Source organism: Ambystoma mexicanum, chromosome 6p, assembly GCF_040938575.1.
Source record: "Ambystoma mexicanum isolate Mex_15411 chromosome 6p, UKY_AmexF1_1, whole genome shotgun sequence".
Lineage (NCBI taxonomy): Eukaryota > Metazoa > Chordata > Amphibia > Caudata > Ambystomatidae > Ambystoma > Ambystoma mexicanum.
Genome location: NC_090935.1, coordinates 354,953,220 through 354,969,125, shown reverse-complemented (window position 1 = coordinate 354,969,125; position 15,906 = coordinate 354,953,220). Strand labels below are relative to the sequence as shown.

At 45.3% G+C, this 15,906-nt stretch overlaps 1 protein-coding gene across 3 annotated transcripts in view; it reads right to left on the bottom strand.

The window, feature by feature from the left end:
- The window catches only part of SPEF2 (sperm flagellar 2), a 1,748,369-nt gene that overhangs the window by 188,625 nt on the left and 1,543,838 nt on the right, over window positions 1-15,906 (bottom strand). For all 3 annotated transcript variants that reach the window (XM_069627121.1, XM_069627123.1, XM_069627122.1), the window contains exon 31: window positions 10,378-10,470. In XM_069627121.1, coding sequence (XP_069483222.1) covers window positions 10,378-10,470 — 93 coding nt within the window. The remainder of the gene's footprint in view (window positions 1-10,377; window positions 10,471-15,906) is intronic.

The window sequence follows — 15,906 nt, the reverse complement described above, 5'->3', positions numbered from 1 at the left end:
GGGAAGAAACTGGGTAGGGACCAATGGCTCATCCCACTGGAAAGGGAGGGCCCCTGAAGTAGACAACTAAAGGAGGTCGCAGCCCCACTGTTTCATCCTCTCGCCGAAAAGCGTATGAAGGCAGATTTAAAATGTCTTGCCCAGACCCAGAAGGCAAAGATGACAGTTACGACCTCCCTATTAAAAACGAACATCAGTCCTTCACACAGGAATTCTGGTGTCAGTCTGGACAGAATGAACAATTTATGTATGCCACCTTCGAGGGAGTTAAATAAGCCCACCTCCGGCCGAAGCTGATGCTCGAGCGGATCTTACCATCAGAAGATGGCTTCACCTTGAACCAAGCAAACGTATTGAGCCTACTGCATCATATTCCATTGCTAATACTCATCAACACGGATGACATTATAATAACCGAATTCCCAAAAGAAAGAAAGAAAACTGGATAAAATAATTATGCACTTGTCCTCGGCCACAATCAAGTATGTATTACTCAAAGCGGCTCATTTATTCCTTTCCCTGGGCTTTGAAATAACACACCTCGCTAATGGTGCAAAAACGGAATTGGTCACGTAGAATGTCACAAACAATCAAAGTGATCTAGCAAAGGAGAACAGTGCAAGAAGAGCTAATCTGTAACAACAAACAAATTCAGAATACAAATCACAGTTGGTGGCAGCAGGGCTCAAAGGGCAGGCACATTGAAGATCTAAGCCGCATCACCAACACCAGTTGAAACATTCACCGGGACCGTCTATCTGTGCCAGGTTCAGTGAAGGGGAAGGCCTCCAATTAACAACTAATCCAAAAGGAAAAAGAACAATGGTCGTTGGGTTCCTGGAACACGAGAGGACACACACATCTGTTTGGGAAAGATTTCTTTGCTAGAGAAAACTTTGATCTGCTCTGTCTCCAAGAAATTTGGCTACAAACCGCCCCAATAGCAGAGGGCTTCATCTGTTTTCTGAATACAACCTACAGAGGTGTGAGAGGAAGACTGGCGTCTGGGCTGATGACCCTGGTAAGAAAAAGGAGGAGGTGGACTGTGATGGATTATGAAGCACCGAAGCCATTCATTCAATCACTCCTACTCCACAGAGGATACCCAAACTAACTCCAAGTTGGTGTTCCTCATTATAAACGTCTACAGGAACCCAGAGGCAATCTCCACAGATGTATTCCTTAACTCAGTGTTGACAACAATTGATGAGGCTTACGCAAATTACGATGACCGTGACATTGTGTTATGTGGGTATTTGAACCCCTCCTGTGGTATCTCCAAAGGAAATGTCTTCAGGCTTGGGATGGGGGCCATGTCAAATGCCGAGTGCAGAGCCAAAAAATGGCTGGAAGTTATGCAGATGAGGGACTTACAAGTGCTAAATGGACAAACGGAGGGGGACATCCCTGGTGCTCCGACCTGGTTGAACGACCGGATAGAAAGAGTGCTCGACTACATCTTTGTCTCGGACAAGCAGATAAGGCAGGCGAAGTCCTTGAAAATCTTAAGGAACCCAAACAGCAGGAATCACAAAAACGATTACTGGCAAGGCACACCTGAAGTGACACAAGGCAGGAATCGGTTGCTCATGAGCCAGGCGGATGCAATGCTGGCCTGCCGCCTGCTCCAAAGGCAATACCAGCTCTCTGTCCTCACCAAGAAGAGAGCTCATATCCAAGCCCGCGTCTCGGCAGCATCTAACAACTCGGCTGAACTCTTTAAAATCTGCAAGAAACTGGCCAATCCTGCCGCAGTCTCTAACTCTCCTGTCCCTTCCCAGGCCCTCTGCACGGCACTGGCCTCTCACTTCATCTCTTAAACTCAGGATATCCTGCCCTCACTCTCCTCCTTTCCCCTCCCTCCCTATACTCACTGCTCTTCCTCTGGCCCTTCTGCAGCCTCCTCTCCTCCCTCCTTCTCTACCTTTACCCTGTTCTCCGCAGACAAGGTTTCTAGACAAGTCCGATCTATGAAAGTCTCATCCAAACAGGTTCACCTCTGTTCCTCCAAAACAATCAAGGACCACATTGACACCCTTGCTCCTGCCCTGGCTGATTTCTGTAACCACTCCTTTGCCACTGGAGTTGTCCCATCCCCACTGAAGCACTCCCTTGGGCACCCTCTTCTTTAGAAAACCTCTGCCGATCCCTCCTGCCCGGCTAACTATCGCCCAATCTCCATCACTCCCTTCCTGGGCAGGGTCCTGGAGAAACTGGCCATCTCCCAGCTTAATATCCACACTGAATCTGCTGGTTGTCTTCATGACAATCAGTCTGGCTTCAGAGCTGCCATAAGCACGGAAACTGCTCTTCTGAACATCTGTGAAGACCTGCTCTCCAACCTTGATTCTAACACCCCCTGTGTCCTCATCTTGCTTGATCTCCCTTCTGCCTTTGATACTGTCAACCATGCCATCCTGCTTAATTGTCTCCGTGATAACCTTGGTATCACCGGTCAGGCCTTGGAGTGGCTGACTTCCTTCCTCTCTGAGCGACCCTCCCAGGTCCAACTCGGGTCCTTCCTCTCTGCTATCTTCTTCTCTTCCTTTGGTGTCCCCCAGGGGTCTAACCTCTCTCCCTGGCTGTTCAACCAATACCTGGCTCTCCTTGCCCACCGCTTTGCCGCTCTCTGCCCCAACTTTCAGTGCTATGCAGATGACACTCAGGTCATTTTCAGGCTACCTTCGGCCACCTCCTCTCCATCCCTCATCTCTGACTTTCTAGTGTTAGGGGGAATTCTCATTCTGTGGCTAATTTCCCTTACCTATAGAGTACCCCAGCAGCTTTACTGGATTTGAAGGGTCTGTTTCTTTTTACCTGCTAAGAGTGAGACTCTTTTCCCCACTCTTAACCATTTTTGCTATGTGTGTTCTAGGCTATTTTTTAGTTTAATACCTATGGGATCTTTCTCAACCCCATAGGAACAATCTTTATTCCCATGTGTTACACAGCACCCTCAGTGCAGTGACACAGGGGTGTCGTATCGATCCCCAAACAGACTCCATACCCTGGGGCTGACTACTGTCTTCCAGGGCATGTAAAGTCCCCACTGACTTTACTAGTCAAATCCTTTGAACTAAACTAGTACAACCCATCTTACTATGGAGGTACTGGAAGGGGTTAATAGTTTTTCCCCTATGTTTATTTTCAATAGGGTACCCTACAGTCCCTCTCTCAAAGGTTTCTGGCTGGTGGCAGTGGTTACTACCATAAATATTCGACCGCAAATATTTCCCTATGGGATTTTCCCATTGTTCGAGGCTACCACTTTTTCTGACAGCCACTAACATACCGCCGGTGCATTTTAATATTAACTTTGCTCCAGTAGGTTTTATTTGCTAGAACTTTAATATAACTTCTTTCTCGTGTCTTTCTCTAAAATCCTAACCCAGGTCGGGGATCCTTTGTTCGTCCTTTTGGCGGGCTTCTGCCGAGAAGCCCTCCTTTCGGCGCCACTGAGTCTGGGGTGGGTCCATTGTGTGGGAGGCGGAGTAGGACCCCTGGACAGGGTTGCCTTCGCAACCCATGTTGCACCCTATCCTGATAGGCTGGAAGGTCTTCCGCCAAGATGACCACTCCACTGTGTGAGTGACAGCTAGGCTGTATGAATGGGGATCTTTTTGCATAAAAGCAGGGTCCTGAGGACTGGAAGAGCAAGACGTCGCCACTGGAACTAAGAAGCCAAAGAGGAGAGAAGCCAAAGACATCTGCAACAACTGAACCACCAGTGAAGCCCTGCTGCAGCGTCTCACCACTTTTCTCCACTCGACGGGAGATCTTCATCTGCAAGAGCCTTCTTCCCTTGAGCTGGTGGGGTCAGCCAATTTGACAATCGCCTTCCCGGACCTGCCTTGGTCGAATCTCCCGTACCCTGTACTCGGAGGCCGGATAGCCAGGCACCAGTCCACCCAGACCGCGATTAAAAGGAACAGGGCTTTTATTCGTCGGGCAGCACCGCAGCTGGTTTCATCCCTGGGTAGTGCAGTAACTCTAACCTTCCTCCACGACGAAAGCCACGTAGCTAAGCTACGCCCTTTCTTCGCGGTAGCACTAAAGGTGTTTTAAATCCTTTACCCACCTGTTGGTCAGCCGCCTCTCTCTCTTAACATTGTCTTTTTCAACTTCTGCAAACCATCTTTTCAAATTCGTTAACCAAAGACTTGACTGCAGCTACAAGAACATTTTGCTCCTGGGCCCTTGCTCTGTACCACTAAACTCTGGCACAGGCCTACTGACTCTGGTCACATTTGTTCGACTTGCTTTCTTTAGATTGATTCACACTGAGAACTGTGTTGGTGCACCTATTTCTTACAACCACCCCTTCCTTCCCTTTTCTAATCATTGTGAAATGCCATTTTGATCAGTTTTCATTTTAAGTATTGCCAATACTGATGCACTGTCTTGCAGAACTGGTTCACAAACTGATGGGAAGTGTTGCTAGGGTGTATAAGAAACTATTTCTAGATAACTTGTACTTTCCCTCCCTTGTGAGGAATTGTTAGAGGATCCCTTGGGTGTAGTTGTCACTGTGCCGTTTTGCTCAGTTTTCACTCTGGTTCACTTGGTCTACAATTTAACTTGGGAGTGTGTATATTTTTCCTTTAACTTAATTTAACTTGCTTGATGATTGTGATACATGTGTTTTATTAGCAGTGTATAAAATTAATATATATCTACTTTTTAAATACAAAGCTTTGGTCAGTGTTTCCTTGTTCCATACTCTAGTGGGCCTATTGTGTAAAACCTGAATACTGCTCATCTCCCTCTTGAGATGAGTCTGACTGCTCAGCTACAGATACCAAAGGGGATTTATTGCTCTCACCTGTAGTCCTAATCTTGTGTAGTGCTCCTTAAGGGAACTGCGCAGGATTCTGCCTAACATCTGTCTGCTATCCAGGAGTGGTGTGCCTCCAATGACCTCTGCCTTAATGCCAGTAAGACTGAGATTCATCTCATCGGCACACCCACCCCCTCCTTTCCTGTAGCTCTCTGGCTGGCCTCTCTTGGCCCTCTTCCCGCTCCCACCTGCAAGGCTAAAAACCTCAGGGTCATCTTCGACTCCAAACTCTATTTCTCTATTCACATCTCTGACGTCTCTTAGAAGTCAACCTACCAGCTACACCTCCTCAGAGATATTCTTCCTTCCCTCTCCTTCCCCCAGAAGCTCACTGTCGCCAGAGCTCTGGTTCTCTCTAGGCTGGACTATTGCAACAGCCTCTTTCTAAATCTGCCTGCTTCTACTCTACGCCCTCTGCAACTCATCCAGAACAGAACTGCGAGACTTGTCCTTGGCCTCAAACCCAGGGATCGTATCTCTCCAGGACTGAAATCTCTGTACTGGCTCAGAGTGGCTGCGAGGATTAAGTTCAAAACCCTCTGCATCGTCCACAAGGCCTTATGGGCCCTGGGGTCTTAATACCTTCAACTCACTCTTCCTAAATATCTTCCCTCTCAAGCTCTTCACTCATTCGTCTCCAACTCCCTCATGGGCAGTCGCTTCTCCAAGCAACGAGTTGGTGGAAGATCTCTCTCTTCAGCTGGGGCCTCCCTCTGGAACAGCCTCCCTGCCTCCCTGAAACTTGAGGAGACCCATCTTTGGTTCTGGAAGCAACTTAAGACCTTCTTCGCTTCTGCTTTCTCTCCCCCTCTCCCCAGCTGAAGTCTTGACTGCTACTAAGACTGTACTGGTTAGCTGGCCACCCATCTTCTCTCGGGCCCAAGCCCTGCCAGTTGCACGCCCATACTGCCCTCCGGGCAACCCCTGCACCTGAGGACTGTTTTCTGTATCCCTACAGTCCCCCCACCAGCACTTATGTCTGCACTCACCCTGCACTGCCACCAGCTGGCCGTTCTTTTATTTATCTTGTTATTTATTATACCATGTACTGCACTTTACTCTCCCCTTCCCCCCGCGCTTTTCCTTGACCCACTCCCTTGCACTTGCGCGATCTGAATGACACTTGGCGTAGTAGGATCGTTGTCTGTCTTCCCTCTGTTCCCCCTCTCTTGCCTCGTCGCGCCTTGAAACACTTGTGTATAGGCGCATTATAAATGCCATATCATATCAATGCATTTTGCGAATAGTTTTAATGAAAAGTGAAAATGTACACCTCTCAATCCCAACTATTGTGCACTGCTGATGGAATTCAGAGCGAGAGGGACACGCAACAGGAAACACGACTTCCTCCCGAGACATAGATTCGACCAGCAGGTCGCTAACGAAAAATTAGAACAGTCCTTCGGACCGTCAGCCAAAAAAGGAAGAAAGCGCTGTACTTCTCAAGAAAAGAAGGCAACAGTACAAGAACTGGCTTATTTCCTAAAAGGCCCAACTCTTCCAGCATGACTCAGAAGCCATGTTGACGGCAATAGCACAGCAGGACACTAGACAAACCTGGTGCCTAATTGGCCTTTGCCCATCTTCCCAGGCAGCAAGTCTTACAAATGGAGTACTGGAACAGGAGTGGGTGGATTTCTATGGAAATCTATTTGGCAAGGATAAAGAGCATGATGAATCAAACTGCACAAAGAAGAGAGGCCCTTGGACTGTTCCATTTTACTGAGGGGACATTGACCATCTGATAAAAAAAAGGCGAACTCTAGGGGGGCTCCGAGCCCAGGTGGCTTGACCTACGACATAATCAAACAAGCCCTCGAAGCTTGGCTTCCTTTTATCAAGACTTTATTCAGGCGAATAAAAAAGCCAGCTTTGATACCAGAAACGTGGAGGACGGCAGTAATTGTTCCAATATTCAAGAGGGGTGACAGGGCCGGCACCTCAAACTACCGTCCGATTGCTCTTCTAGACATTTTGGGGAAATTGTATGCCTCCTTTATCTTAATCCACCTAAGGAAGTGAATAGTCTCAGCAAAGAGAATGGACACTCTGCAAACTTGGTTTGTCAGAGGGTAGGGACAGACCTGAACCGCTTTATCCTGAACCTACTAAAATGGAGGATATAATAAATGAAACAAAGTGTACCTCGCATTCATCGATCTGAGGAAGGCATTTGACAGCGTAAATGGAGGACTGCTATGAGCCAAGCTGAAACTCTAGAGCTGCCCTACATATCTCCTGGTGCCAATCATACAGGGGGAACTCACCAAAGCCATTTGCACTTACAAGGGCTTTAAGCAGGGCTGTCTGTCAGCCCCAAACCTCTTCAACTTATTTCTGAGTGATTTGGCAGACTCATTGAAAACATCAAGATCTTTCCCAGTGATGATTGGAGGTTAGGACTTGGGATGGATGCTCTACACGGACGACTTGGTCCTGATGGGCTACATGAGAGCTAACAGGCTGTAAATCAACTCTGCAAAATCACCCATGTTGGTGCTGGGTGCAGATGAGCGTGCCCAAAACATTTTCAGCTGGCACCTAAAATCAGATGTTTTTGAGGTAATTACACATACCACTTACCTTGGTGCAAGCTTAAACTCTAGCATCTGCGACTCACCAAGAGAATTGGACCTACAAATGAGGGTAAAAAATCTTGTAACCCAGTCATACCTAGGTATGAAGTAAGATGAACTTATGACAAATCTTTTATTTGATAAAGATTTAAATGCAATTGTTAGTATGAATTTATATAAATATGTATTTGAAAAGTTGTATTTTTTCAACTAAACAAATAATTAAAAAAAATAAAATAAAATAACCCAGTCACGAGTGATAAACCGAAATATGTCAGTCAAGCCAGCGTTAGCCTTTTACAACTCAAAGGTGGTTCTGGGTTTAACCCATGGAGCAGAGGCTTTTTGTACACATCAGAAAATGCTTAGGTGCTGATTCATGGAATTTGTGTGCCAAAAAACAGAGATTTGTGTCCCATTCTGCCCGCAAATCCCTGTTTAACAAATGGGGATTTGCGGGCAGAATGGCACACAAATCCCTGTTTTTCGGCACACAAATTCCATGAATCGGCCCCTTAGTCTCTTCGGGAAATGTACTCTGCCAGCAGCTCCCTTGCCAAATGAAATCCTATAAGAAGAACTAACAAAGTATAACAGGAACCTCGTGAGCTTCTGGAAACTGAAGGGCCTTTCCTTCTTGAAGGCTTGCACCAGGAAGTGAAGGGGTACAACCATCTCCCAAAATACTTTTTCAAGTTCCCTTGTCCCAAACTTTGACATGGCTTCATGAGATTCAGGATCAATCTATACTCAACGAAACAGATCTTGAAGGTCTACAAGCAAGTGGAGAACAAAATAAATTACAGCTTTTGCAAGGGAGAAGGTATGGTGGAATCACTAAAACATCTAACACTCCTCTGTACAAATGTAAATACTATAAGGACACGACATCTAGGGCGATTTATAGCACTTATCAAAACTCATTCTGTGGAAGATTGGTGGTCAACCATGATGCAGGGCAAAAACATTCACTGACGTTTGCATTAGTCACATTTTTAAACAAAGTGTTTTATTGACAGAAACCAGGGAGGGAGACTCAAGAATCCTAAGGTACCTAAACTTCAATCACGTACATTGAGTGGACATGTCGTGGTTTTGATGCTTCTCCTTTGTTTCTTTCCTTTTAATTGAGAAATGTTGGTTGAATTACTGAGGTTTGAAATAAACCAAATGATTAAATTTAAAATTAAAAAATTGCCTCGAGTTGACCTTAGTGTTAATGGTGCGCTCTGGGGACATTGCAGTGAGATCCTGTTGCGAGGATATTGACAGGAGCAAGGGAAACAGGGGGGACTGTTATTGGTGGTGTGGCAGCAGAAGTTATCCCAAGTCTTGTAGAACGTATTCTAAATACAATGAGTGGGGGAGGCCTCAGCAACATTGGGCACCAATTATGGATTCTAAGTGAACTCTTTAATCAGTTATAAAAAAGCAACATGGAAACTTGGGTGGCTGTGCGAAAAATACACCTGGCACCAATCTGGCTATGGAAGCTGAAAACCAAACCTATAATCTGGCCCAATAAATGTAATCCTTCCAAAATGGGATTGGTTTTGTTTTACCTCGGTTCGTGGTCATCCAGTTTGTCAATCATGCCAACTGTTCACGAAAACCACTGCCTACGTAAATGATTGTCGTTTATATTCACTGTCTGCAAACGTTTCTTTTGTGGATATTCTGAAAACCTTGGTCGAATTTGGCTCGAGTCCCAGAATTGGCTTCGGTTTACGGTTTGAAAATTTGAGCATGCAGGAGTCCTTTCTGCTGAATTTTTGAACTTCTGCACCTCAAATCTTCTGAACGCCTATGCATAGGCTGTATAAAGCATTCACATTTTACACGTTGTGCAGTCAGGCAGGATGTTATGCTGCACAATTAAAGGGCCTGAAAATATATCAGTCGACATTTCACAGTAGCCTGTATTATTGCCGTGCAGGCCAGGATTTTGATTTTGTATTTGAACTTAGGAAATAACGCGTTTCAGAGGCGTGCCCAAAACGAGTACGTCTAACACAAGCTGCACCAGTGGAGGGGAAAAAAAACCTGCGTTTATAGCAAGCGATGTCACCTCTGTGTTTTTCTCATTCAACACGCTTTTGGAAGCATGCCATGACAGCTTCTTGTTTTAGTAACATCTGTTAGACTGACAGGCTCTTAGTGGAGGCGAGATAATGACACATTAATGGAATAGCCCATCAGATTTTATTTAAACCTCTCCCTGTTCCCCAGTTCCTTGTAGTGGCGTTTCATGGTACATGTTTACAATTGCCTCTTTTGGGGTTCCCTAAAGTGCTGCCTTTTGTTTGACATATCTCCTAAAAACCTACATGTTCTGGTGCAATAATTTTTAACCCTGCCACAGGGCTTGCTTGGTTTTGACCACCCTGTGCACTTCGTCACACTCCGAGCGTGGCAATTAGATAATACTGATGTTGTCTCAATCGGAGAATCTATCTGTGATTGATGGGTGTGTTTACATGACAAGTATAAATTAAAAGAAACAGTGGGGCAGTTGATCTCCTACTTTGCCCTAGAGGTCGGGCTCGCTGCAGCAGCTAAACGCAATCCCATTCACAGCAGTGGCCCAGCCTGTGCAGTCCTCGCCTCCTCAGTTGCTCACTGTGCAGCTGCAGCAGAACTCCCACCTCCTCCCCTGTGGCATGGACTTCCGACAAGTGTATGGTTGCTTAGCAACCATGAGCTTGAGTCAAGAACACTCCAGACCCAGTGCCACCGCTTCCCCAAGCCCAGGCACCAGCCATGGATCTTCCATTGCATTTTCTTTTCGTCTCTACTTTTAAAACTTGTTTGGCGTCGCAGAATCGATGCCAGAGTTAACCAGGGAGTCCGCAGGAAATGACGTCCCCGCTGGCCCTTAAAACCAGAACAACATTTTCAAGACATTAACAAGTAAATTACAATAATGAGGGAAAGCCCTTTAACTTGAACAACATTGTAAATTACCTTTTTGAGACTCTCCAACCTGTTAAATGGCAAAGGGTTACAGGTTTCGTCTGAAATAGGTGCTTCCATTTCTGTTGAAAACCACAGGTCAACCTGTAGAATGGGGAACAGGTTGTGGCATGTTACATTTCCATTGTAAAATAAATAGATGATTGCACTCCAAATCTATGGCAAATAAACTTTAGAAGCTGAACACAATGAATACTGCCTAAAATAATGGTCATCACAATTACTTACTTAGAGATTTTATGACTCTACTCCACATCTGGAGCGCAGTATAACCTTAAATAAAAGCAATGTTTAAACCAGTAATTAAGTACCATGCAACAGGTCTGGGATCCCCTCGACGGAGAAGGAAAAGGGCCAAATCACATTCTCTGGGTGGGTTCTGTGGCGAGTCAGAAGGACACAGACTCACTAAGGAGATGGTGTCTAATATTTTATTAAAGTAACAGGATAAAGCCCATCTTTCCCTATCACTATGGGTGGTCCCTACCTATGTTATTAAGTAAGGTGCTTGTCAGTCAGTCGTGAGTGGACAAAAGAATAAGTCCACTGTCCAAAACTACCCTCACTGACCCTACAACTATGAAAACTAATTTAGGTCAGGAGAACGACTCCCTTCTTCTGAGGGTACGTTTAGCACCAGTATTTAGTACATAATCTGCAAATAGCCTCTGTGACTTCTTGCATGAAACTCTTCAGTTTTTAATTGGGTTATTGCGCTTTCTCTCCTCTTCGGGGAACCCTCATGGGGATCTCTTATTAATTCTCCTTTCTTGGCTGTGGTTCTCAGCGTATCCGTGGAAATAAACTGAGCTGTGTTGGCCTTTACTTAGTAAGTGAATCAATTGCCTAGTTTCGCTAAGCTCTTTTCCATACCTTGCTTTCTCTTCAACATTATATTGGTCTTATACAGGAGGTAGAGTTATTTTCCCAGGGTATTTTTATCCATTCTTCTCCTCTCTCCTCAGCTGCTCAACAGTTCTTTCTCTAAAGTCACAACACTTGTACTTCCCATGTTTCAATTTTAACTCTGTTTGATAGTTTCTCCTGGGACGAGTTAACTGTGCGGTATAATGATTCCATGGGGTCCTCCCAGGCTTCTCGTTCTCCCCATTACCTTACTTCTGGTAGGAGAACCTCTTCCTCTCAGACCCTTTTTCAGTTCATGCACCACTGATGCTTTTTCTTCTCTGGTGTCACACTCCTTGCGCTTTCCCGTTTTGTTGCAGTGTCCCGGGCCTCTGTTGCGTGACCGGACACCCTGCGGCTTTCCGTTGCCAATGGTATTTGCGATGTTGTCTGGACATGCTTTCCCCCCCAGATTCCTTCCCATGATCCTGCTACCACTTTCTACTGGGCTCCTGGCTTTTCGTTCTCTCGTGCTTTGGTCCGCCGTAGCTCCGCCATACCGTACTGCAATGTTGAGCGAGTTTGCAACTCACGTACTTCGTGGCTTCCTTCTCCGTCAGGGTTTACGCAGCTTGGGGCCTAGCCCCTGCTTGTGTAGATGATTCACTCTCTCTCCTTTCTCTCTCCCTCTTGTTAGTCTCTCTCTGTATGCATGTTTACCCATGTACCCATCTCAGTGGACTGGGCCTTCTGATTTAAAGGGACACAATCTTTTACCATAAAATAATAGTATCAATTAGGAGTTTCTTCATCCCAGCCTTGATACTACAGAGTCTGGTATTCAAAACATCGCATTTAGGCCATAGTATGCACAGCTCGAGTGAGTTTCTCACGGGAATGGGAGTGCTTGTCCCCTAAGGGAGAGTCTCTCCCGGTAAAGCCCCACTTGCCTCTACCTCTAGGGAGGGTATTATGTGGAAAGGCTCACCTTCCTAGCCTAACGGGGGGCTCTCCATTGGGGAGAAGGGACAAATTCCCTCAGTTCATCACAGTTCCCACTCAGGAGGGTCTACAACCACATGTATTCCTTAGTGAAGGGCACAGTGAGCTGAAACATAGTTGCAGACCCGCCAGAGTGGAAGAAATTCCATAGAACAGGTCATTTGAGCCATGTTCGTTCTCAGTAGAGAGGCCCGCACTCTTGTTAGTTCAGTAATTAATTACCCTGTCAGGTGTCAGGGCTAAACTTACCTGGAACTCGATGTTAAATCACAAAAATCATACGTTTTGAACTTTAGAACCTAACATCAACTAAACTGGGATCAGCCTGTATCTTAACATCGAATTAGAAATTAATCCAGCCTTGACAAAAAGTTAACATTATATTATTAAGGCTTAATCAGAATTTTGATAATATGATTAAGCCTATGCGGCCCAAACATCAAGTTTGGTGCACTTTTGGGCGTGACACAAATGCCAATGCTTGACCAAGTCTCATATTTTAAAGGCTAGGAGAATTTTAAATCTACATTAAGTACTACTCTTGTACAACACACTGTGGCCTCGAGTCTTCCGTCACTGCCTGCTTGCTGGTGTATCCAAATAGTGAGGTAATGAGTGTGGTGCTGTGTTGTGCTGTAGTGTTCCCCATCCAGGGTTCCACAAGTGTCAGTTGGGGATAGTCTTCCTGGGTGATGGGTGCCAGTGGGTCCATCGACCTGTGCAATTACACATTTCGTATCAACCAGACGCAGAACTCTAAATTTGGTAAGTCTTTAATAGTAGCACTGCAGACAACTCCCAATCCCCAAGCAATCCCAACACTGTGTTAACCTGCCCCTTTAACAGTTAATTTGATAGGTTTTCAGTACATTGACTTCAACACGAGTGGCAGATTCCATGACTACACTAAGGAGGATTTAATTCCTTCCAATTAGCAACATGGTTGTGTATGAGGAGACAGGCAAGCCTGAACTCCCAAGGCCATGTCTCCCATCTTCAAGGGATACCAACACAGATGTGCACCGATAATTCAATTAAGAATCACAATTTATCATCATTAGTTTGAAGCTGCTTCTGTTAGTATTGTACATGTATACTTTTGGCAGTGCACGCAAAGTTACACATGATTGTGCAAAGGCAGCAGAAAACAAGCGTGGAAGTAAATACTGTGTTGGGGTGCTAGGTTTCTTTTCTCCATCCTGACTGCAAGCATATAATTTTAAATGGAGATCTTTTGGCTACTTTAGGGCTGGAGATGAATATAAAGACCTAGTCCTTCATAAAACAACATACTCTTCTCACTTTAATTTAAATTTGCTCCCAATTAAATTTCCCATTAACATTCTTTAGGTAATCATTTACGCATATCTGCATTCATCCTCCAATACTGCAACTGGCTCCAGTGTACTTTCTATGAAATAAGACAATTGAACTGGTGACAAGTTGCTCTCGAGACAGCCAAGGGAAGCTGCAAACCCAAGGGAAAGCAGTGGTTGGAGAAGCAGCCATCATCGAGACACACTGCCCACCCAAGCATAGTCCCAGTACCCAAGAAACATTAAATAATCCAGGTATCCAAGAAGGCCAAAGGGCCAGAGACGTCTTTATGGGAGGGCAAAATGGGCACTTGCCCCGGGCCCCCACATTGGAGGGGGGCCCCAAAGTGCAGCCTGATTAAAAGAAGTCAGTTTCCATTAGTCACCAAAATTAAACATCACACGTCAGGATATCTTATGGCATGCTGCTGAGGCTCTAAATATATTGCCTGATGTTGCTTACAAGTACATTCTGCTCCAATCTTTTCATCCTAAGGACCAAGGACAAGTATGCTCATCCTTTTTGCATAGAATTGCATAATAGCCTGGCAGTTAAGGGATTAATGCTTTCTACTTTCACTGTTGTATGCATAGTTTGTGCAGCACAACACCTGTAGCATTCTCATTTTTCTGTAGGTATTATATTGATCATGTGCAATAGCCACAGTTGAAATCGATATTGATAAATGTGAGTATCACAATGGTTCAGAGGATAGCTCATTGTGCTAAGCACTCATTGCAGAGATTTGCATTCATATGCAAGATTACGGTACCAAATTCCAGCAAGGCTGACTCGGCCTTTCCAATGTATGACGGTGATAAGCCTGCAAGTATATGTACTTTGATTTTTAGCAAACCAGGTGTCATCATCACTGATGTACCTGCACCAGATAGCGGTTGCTATAGAAACTAACATAGCATCAGTATGGTGAAGGTCTAGAAATGTGTTTGTACAGATGGGGTGTTATAAAACCTAGGCAGGCACCTCCAATGACAAAGTGTTAGTCCACAGAGGTGATTATCCAAATTCCGGACTGAGGAACCAAAGTGTTCATGCTTGGATCCTTGGTTTGCCAGCAGACCATACAGTGATCCTGAACAAATCCTTTATCACTGCCAGTACTGTGCATTCTTCTATGAAAAGGTTTGTATTGGGTCATGTGATTTGTATATTCTCCAAGTCAGTTTACAAAATGTGATTATTTTAGTTCAGGGTAGGAACCAGAAAAGAATGTGGTGAAGTGCAGACATTGCAGAGAGGCTATGAATCCCAGCATCATCTTTTAACAAATGTGTGATCCTGGGCATTTGTATTGCCTAACCTGTCAAAAGGGGCAGTCCCTCAACCTTTTGAAATTGTCAGTCCTTCAGAGTGATTTTGTTCTCAGGGTAGGATCTTTGAAAACAATTCACTCATGGTTTCACTGGCTATATACAGTGTTGCTTCCTCTATAATAATAGTGAGCATTGATATATTGCACACCAGAGCCACTTGTTTATTTGCTCTCAAATGCAACACTACTTGATAACCATTTCCCTCTTCTAATCTCAGTCTGTTTGGAAACAGACACCTTTCTGGTGTCTTCAAATCGTCACCCACTCTCTATGCTAAGGTATGTGTAGCTTTCTCCTTGCTTCCAATTGGTCACCTGCATCCATGCCTGAGCACTTTTGCATTCCATGAGGCAGCTAATCTGAGTCGTTTGTCTATTCTGGATTATGGGCCTCTTTTTCATACAATCTGTGACCTGCAGTTATACTATGACCGATATACCTTCCCTTTGGCTGTTTTTGATTAAATGTTTACTGTACCTACGCTAGAACACAAGTACCTGGTACAGTATGGTATGGTATTGTTCATATATAAGGCGCCTATACACAGGCATGTGTTTCAAAGCGCTCAAGGAGGGTGGGGACATGGGGGGAAAAACAACAGTCGCTCAGAGCCCTTGAAATTCTGAGACGATAATAGTCTCCACAGGCAGAGTGTGCGAAATACATTTAACAGTTTGAGATACAGCAAATAGGCCTGACAGCGATTCTGCAGTTTTACCAGTGCGATTAAGGGGTGAAGACAAGGGAGAAGAGACAGGCGATCATCAGGCATGGAGCGTACGGATCGTGCAAGTGTGCAGGCGGTCATAGGGAGGGGGTGGGGACCAAGTGCACCCGGTCATTGGAGACTGGGGTAAGTGCAGAGAGAGCAACTCTCTTGGGTTGTTTCTCAAGTGCAGTGAGTATGGGTGGAGTGTAGGGCCCTAAGGCAAGTGCGAAAGAGGACTGGCAGGGGTGCCAGGGACCTGTGGGACTCTGAGGTACACCAGGCAGCCAGTTGGCAAGCTGTAAGAAAGAGGAG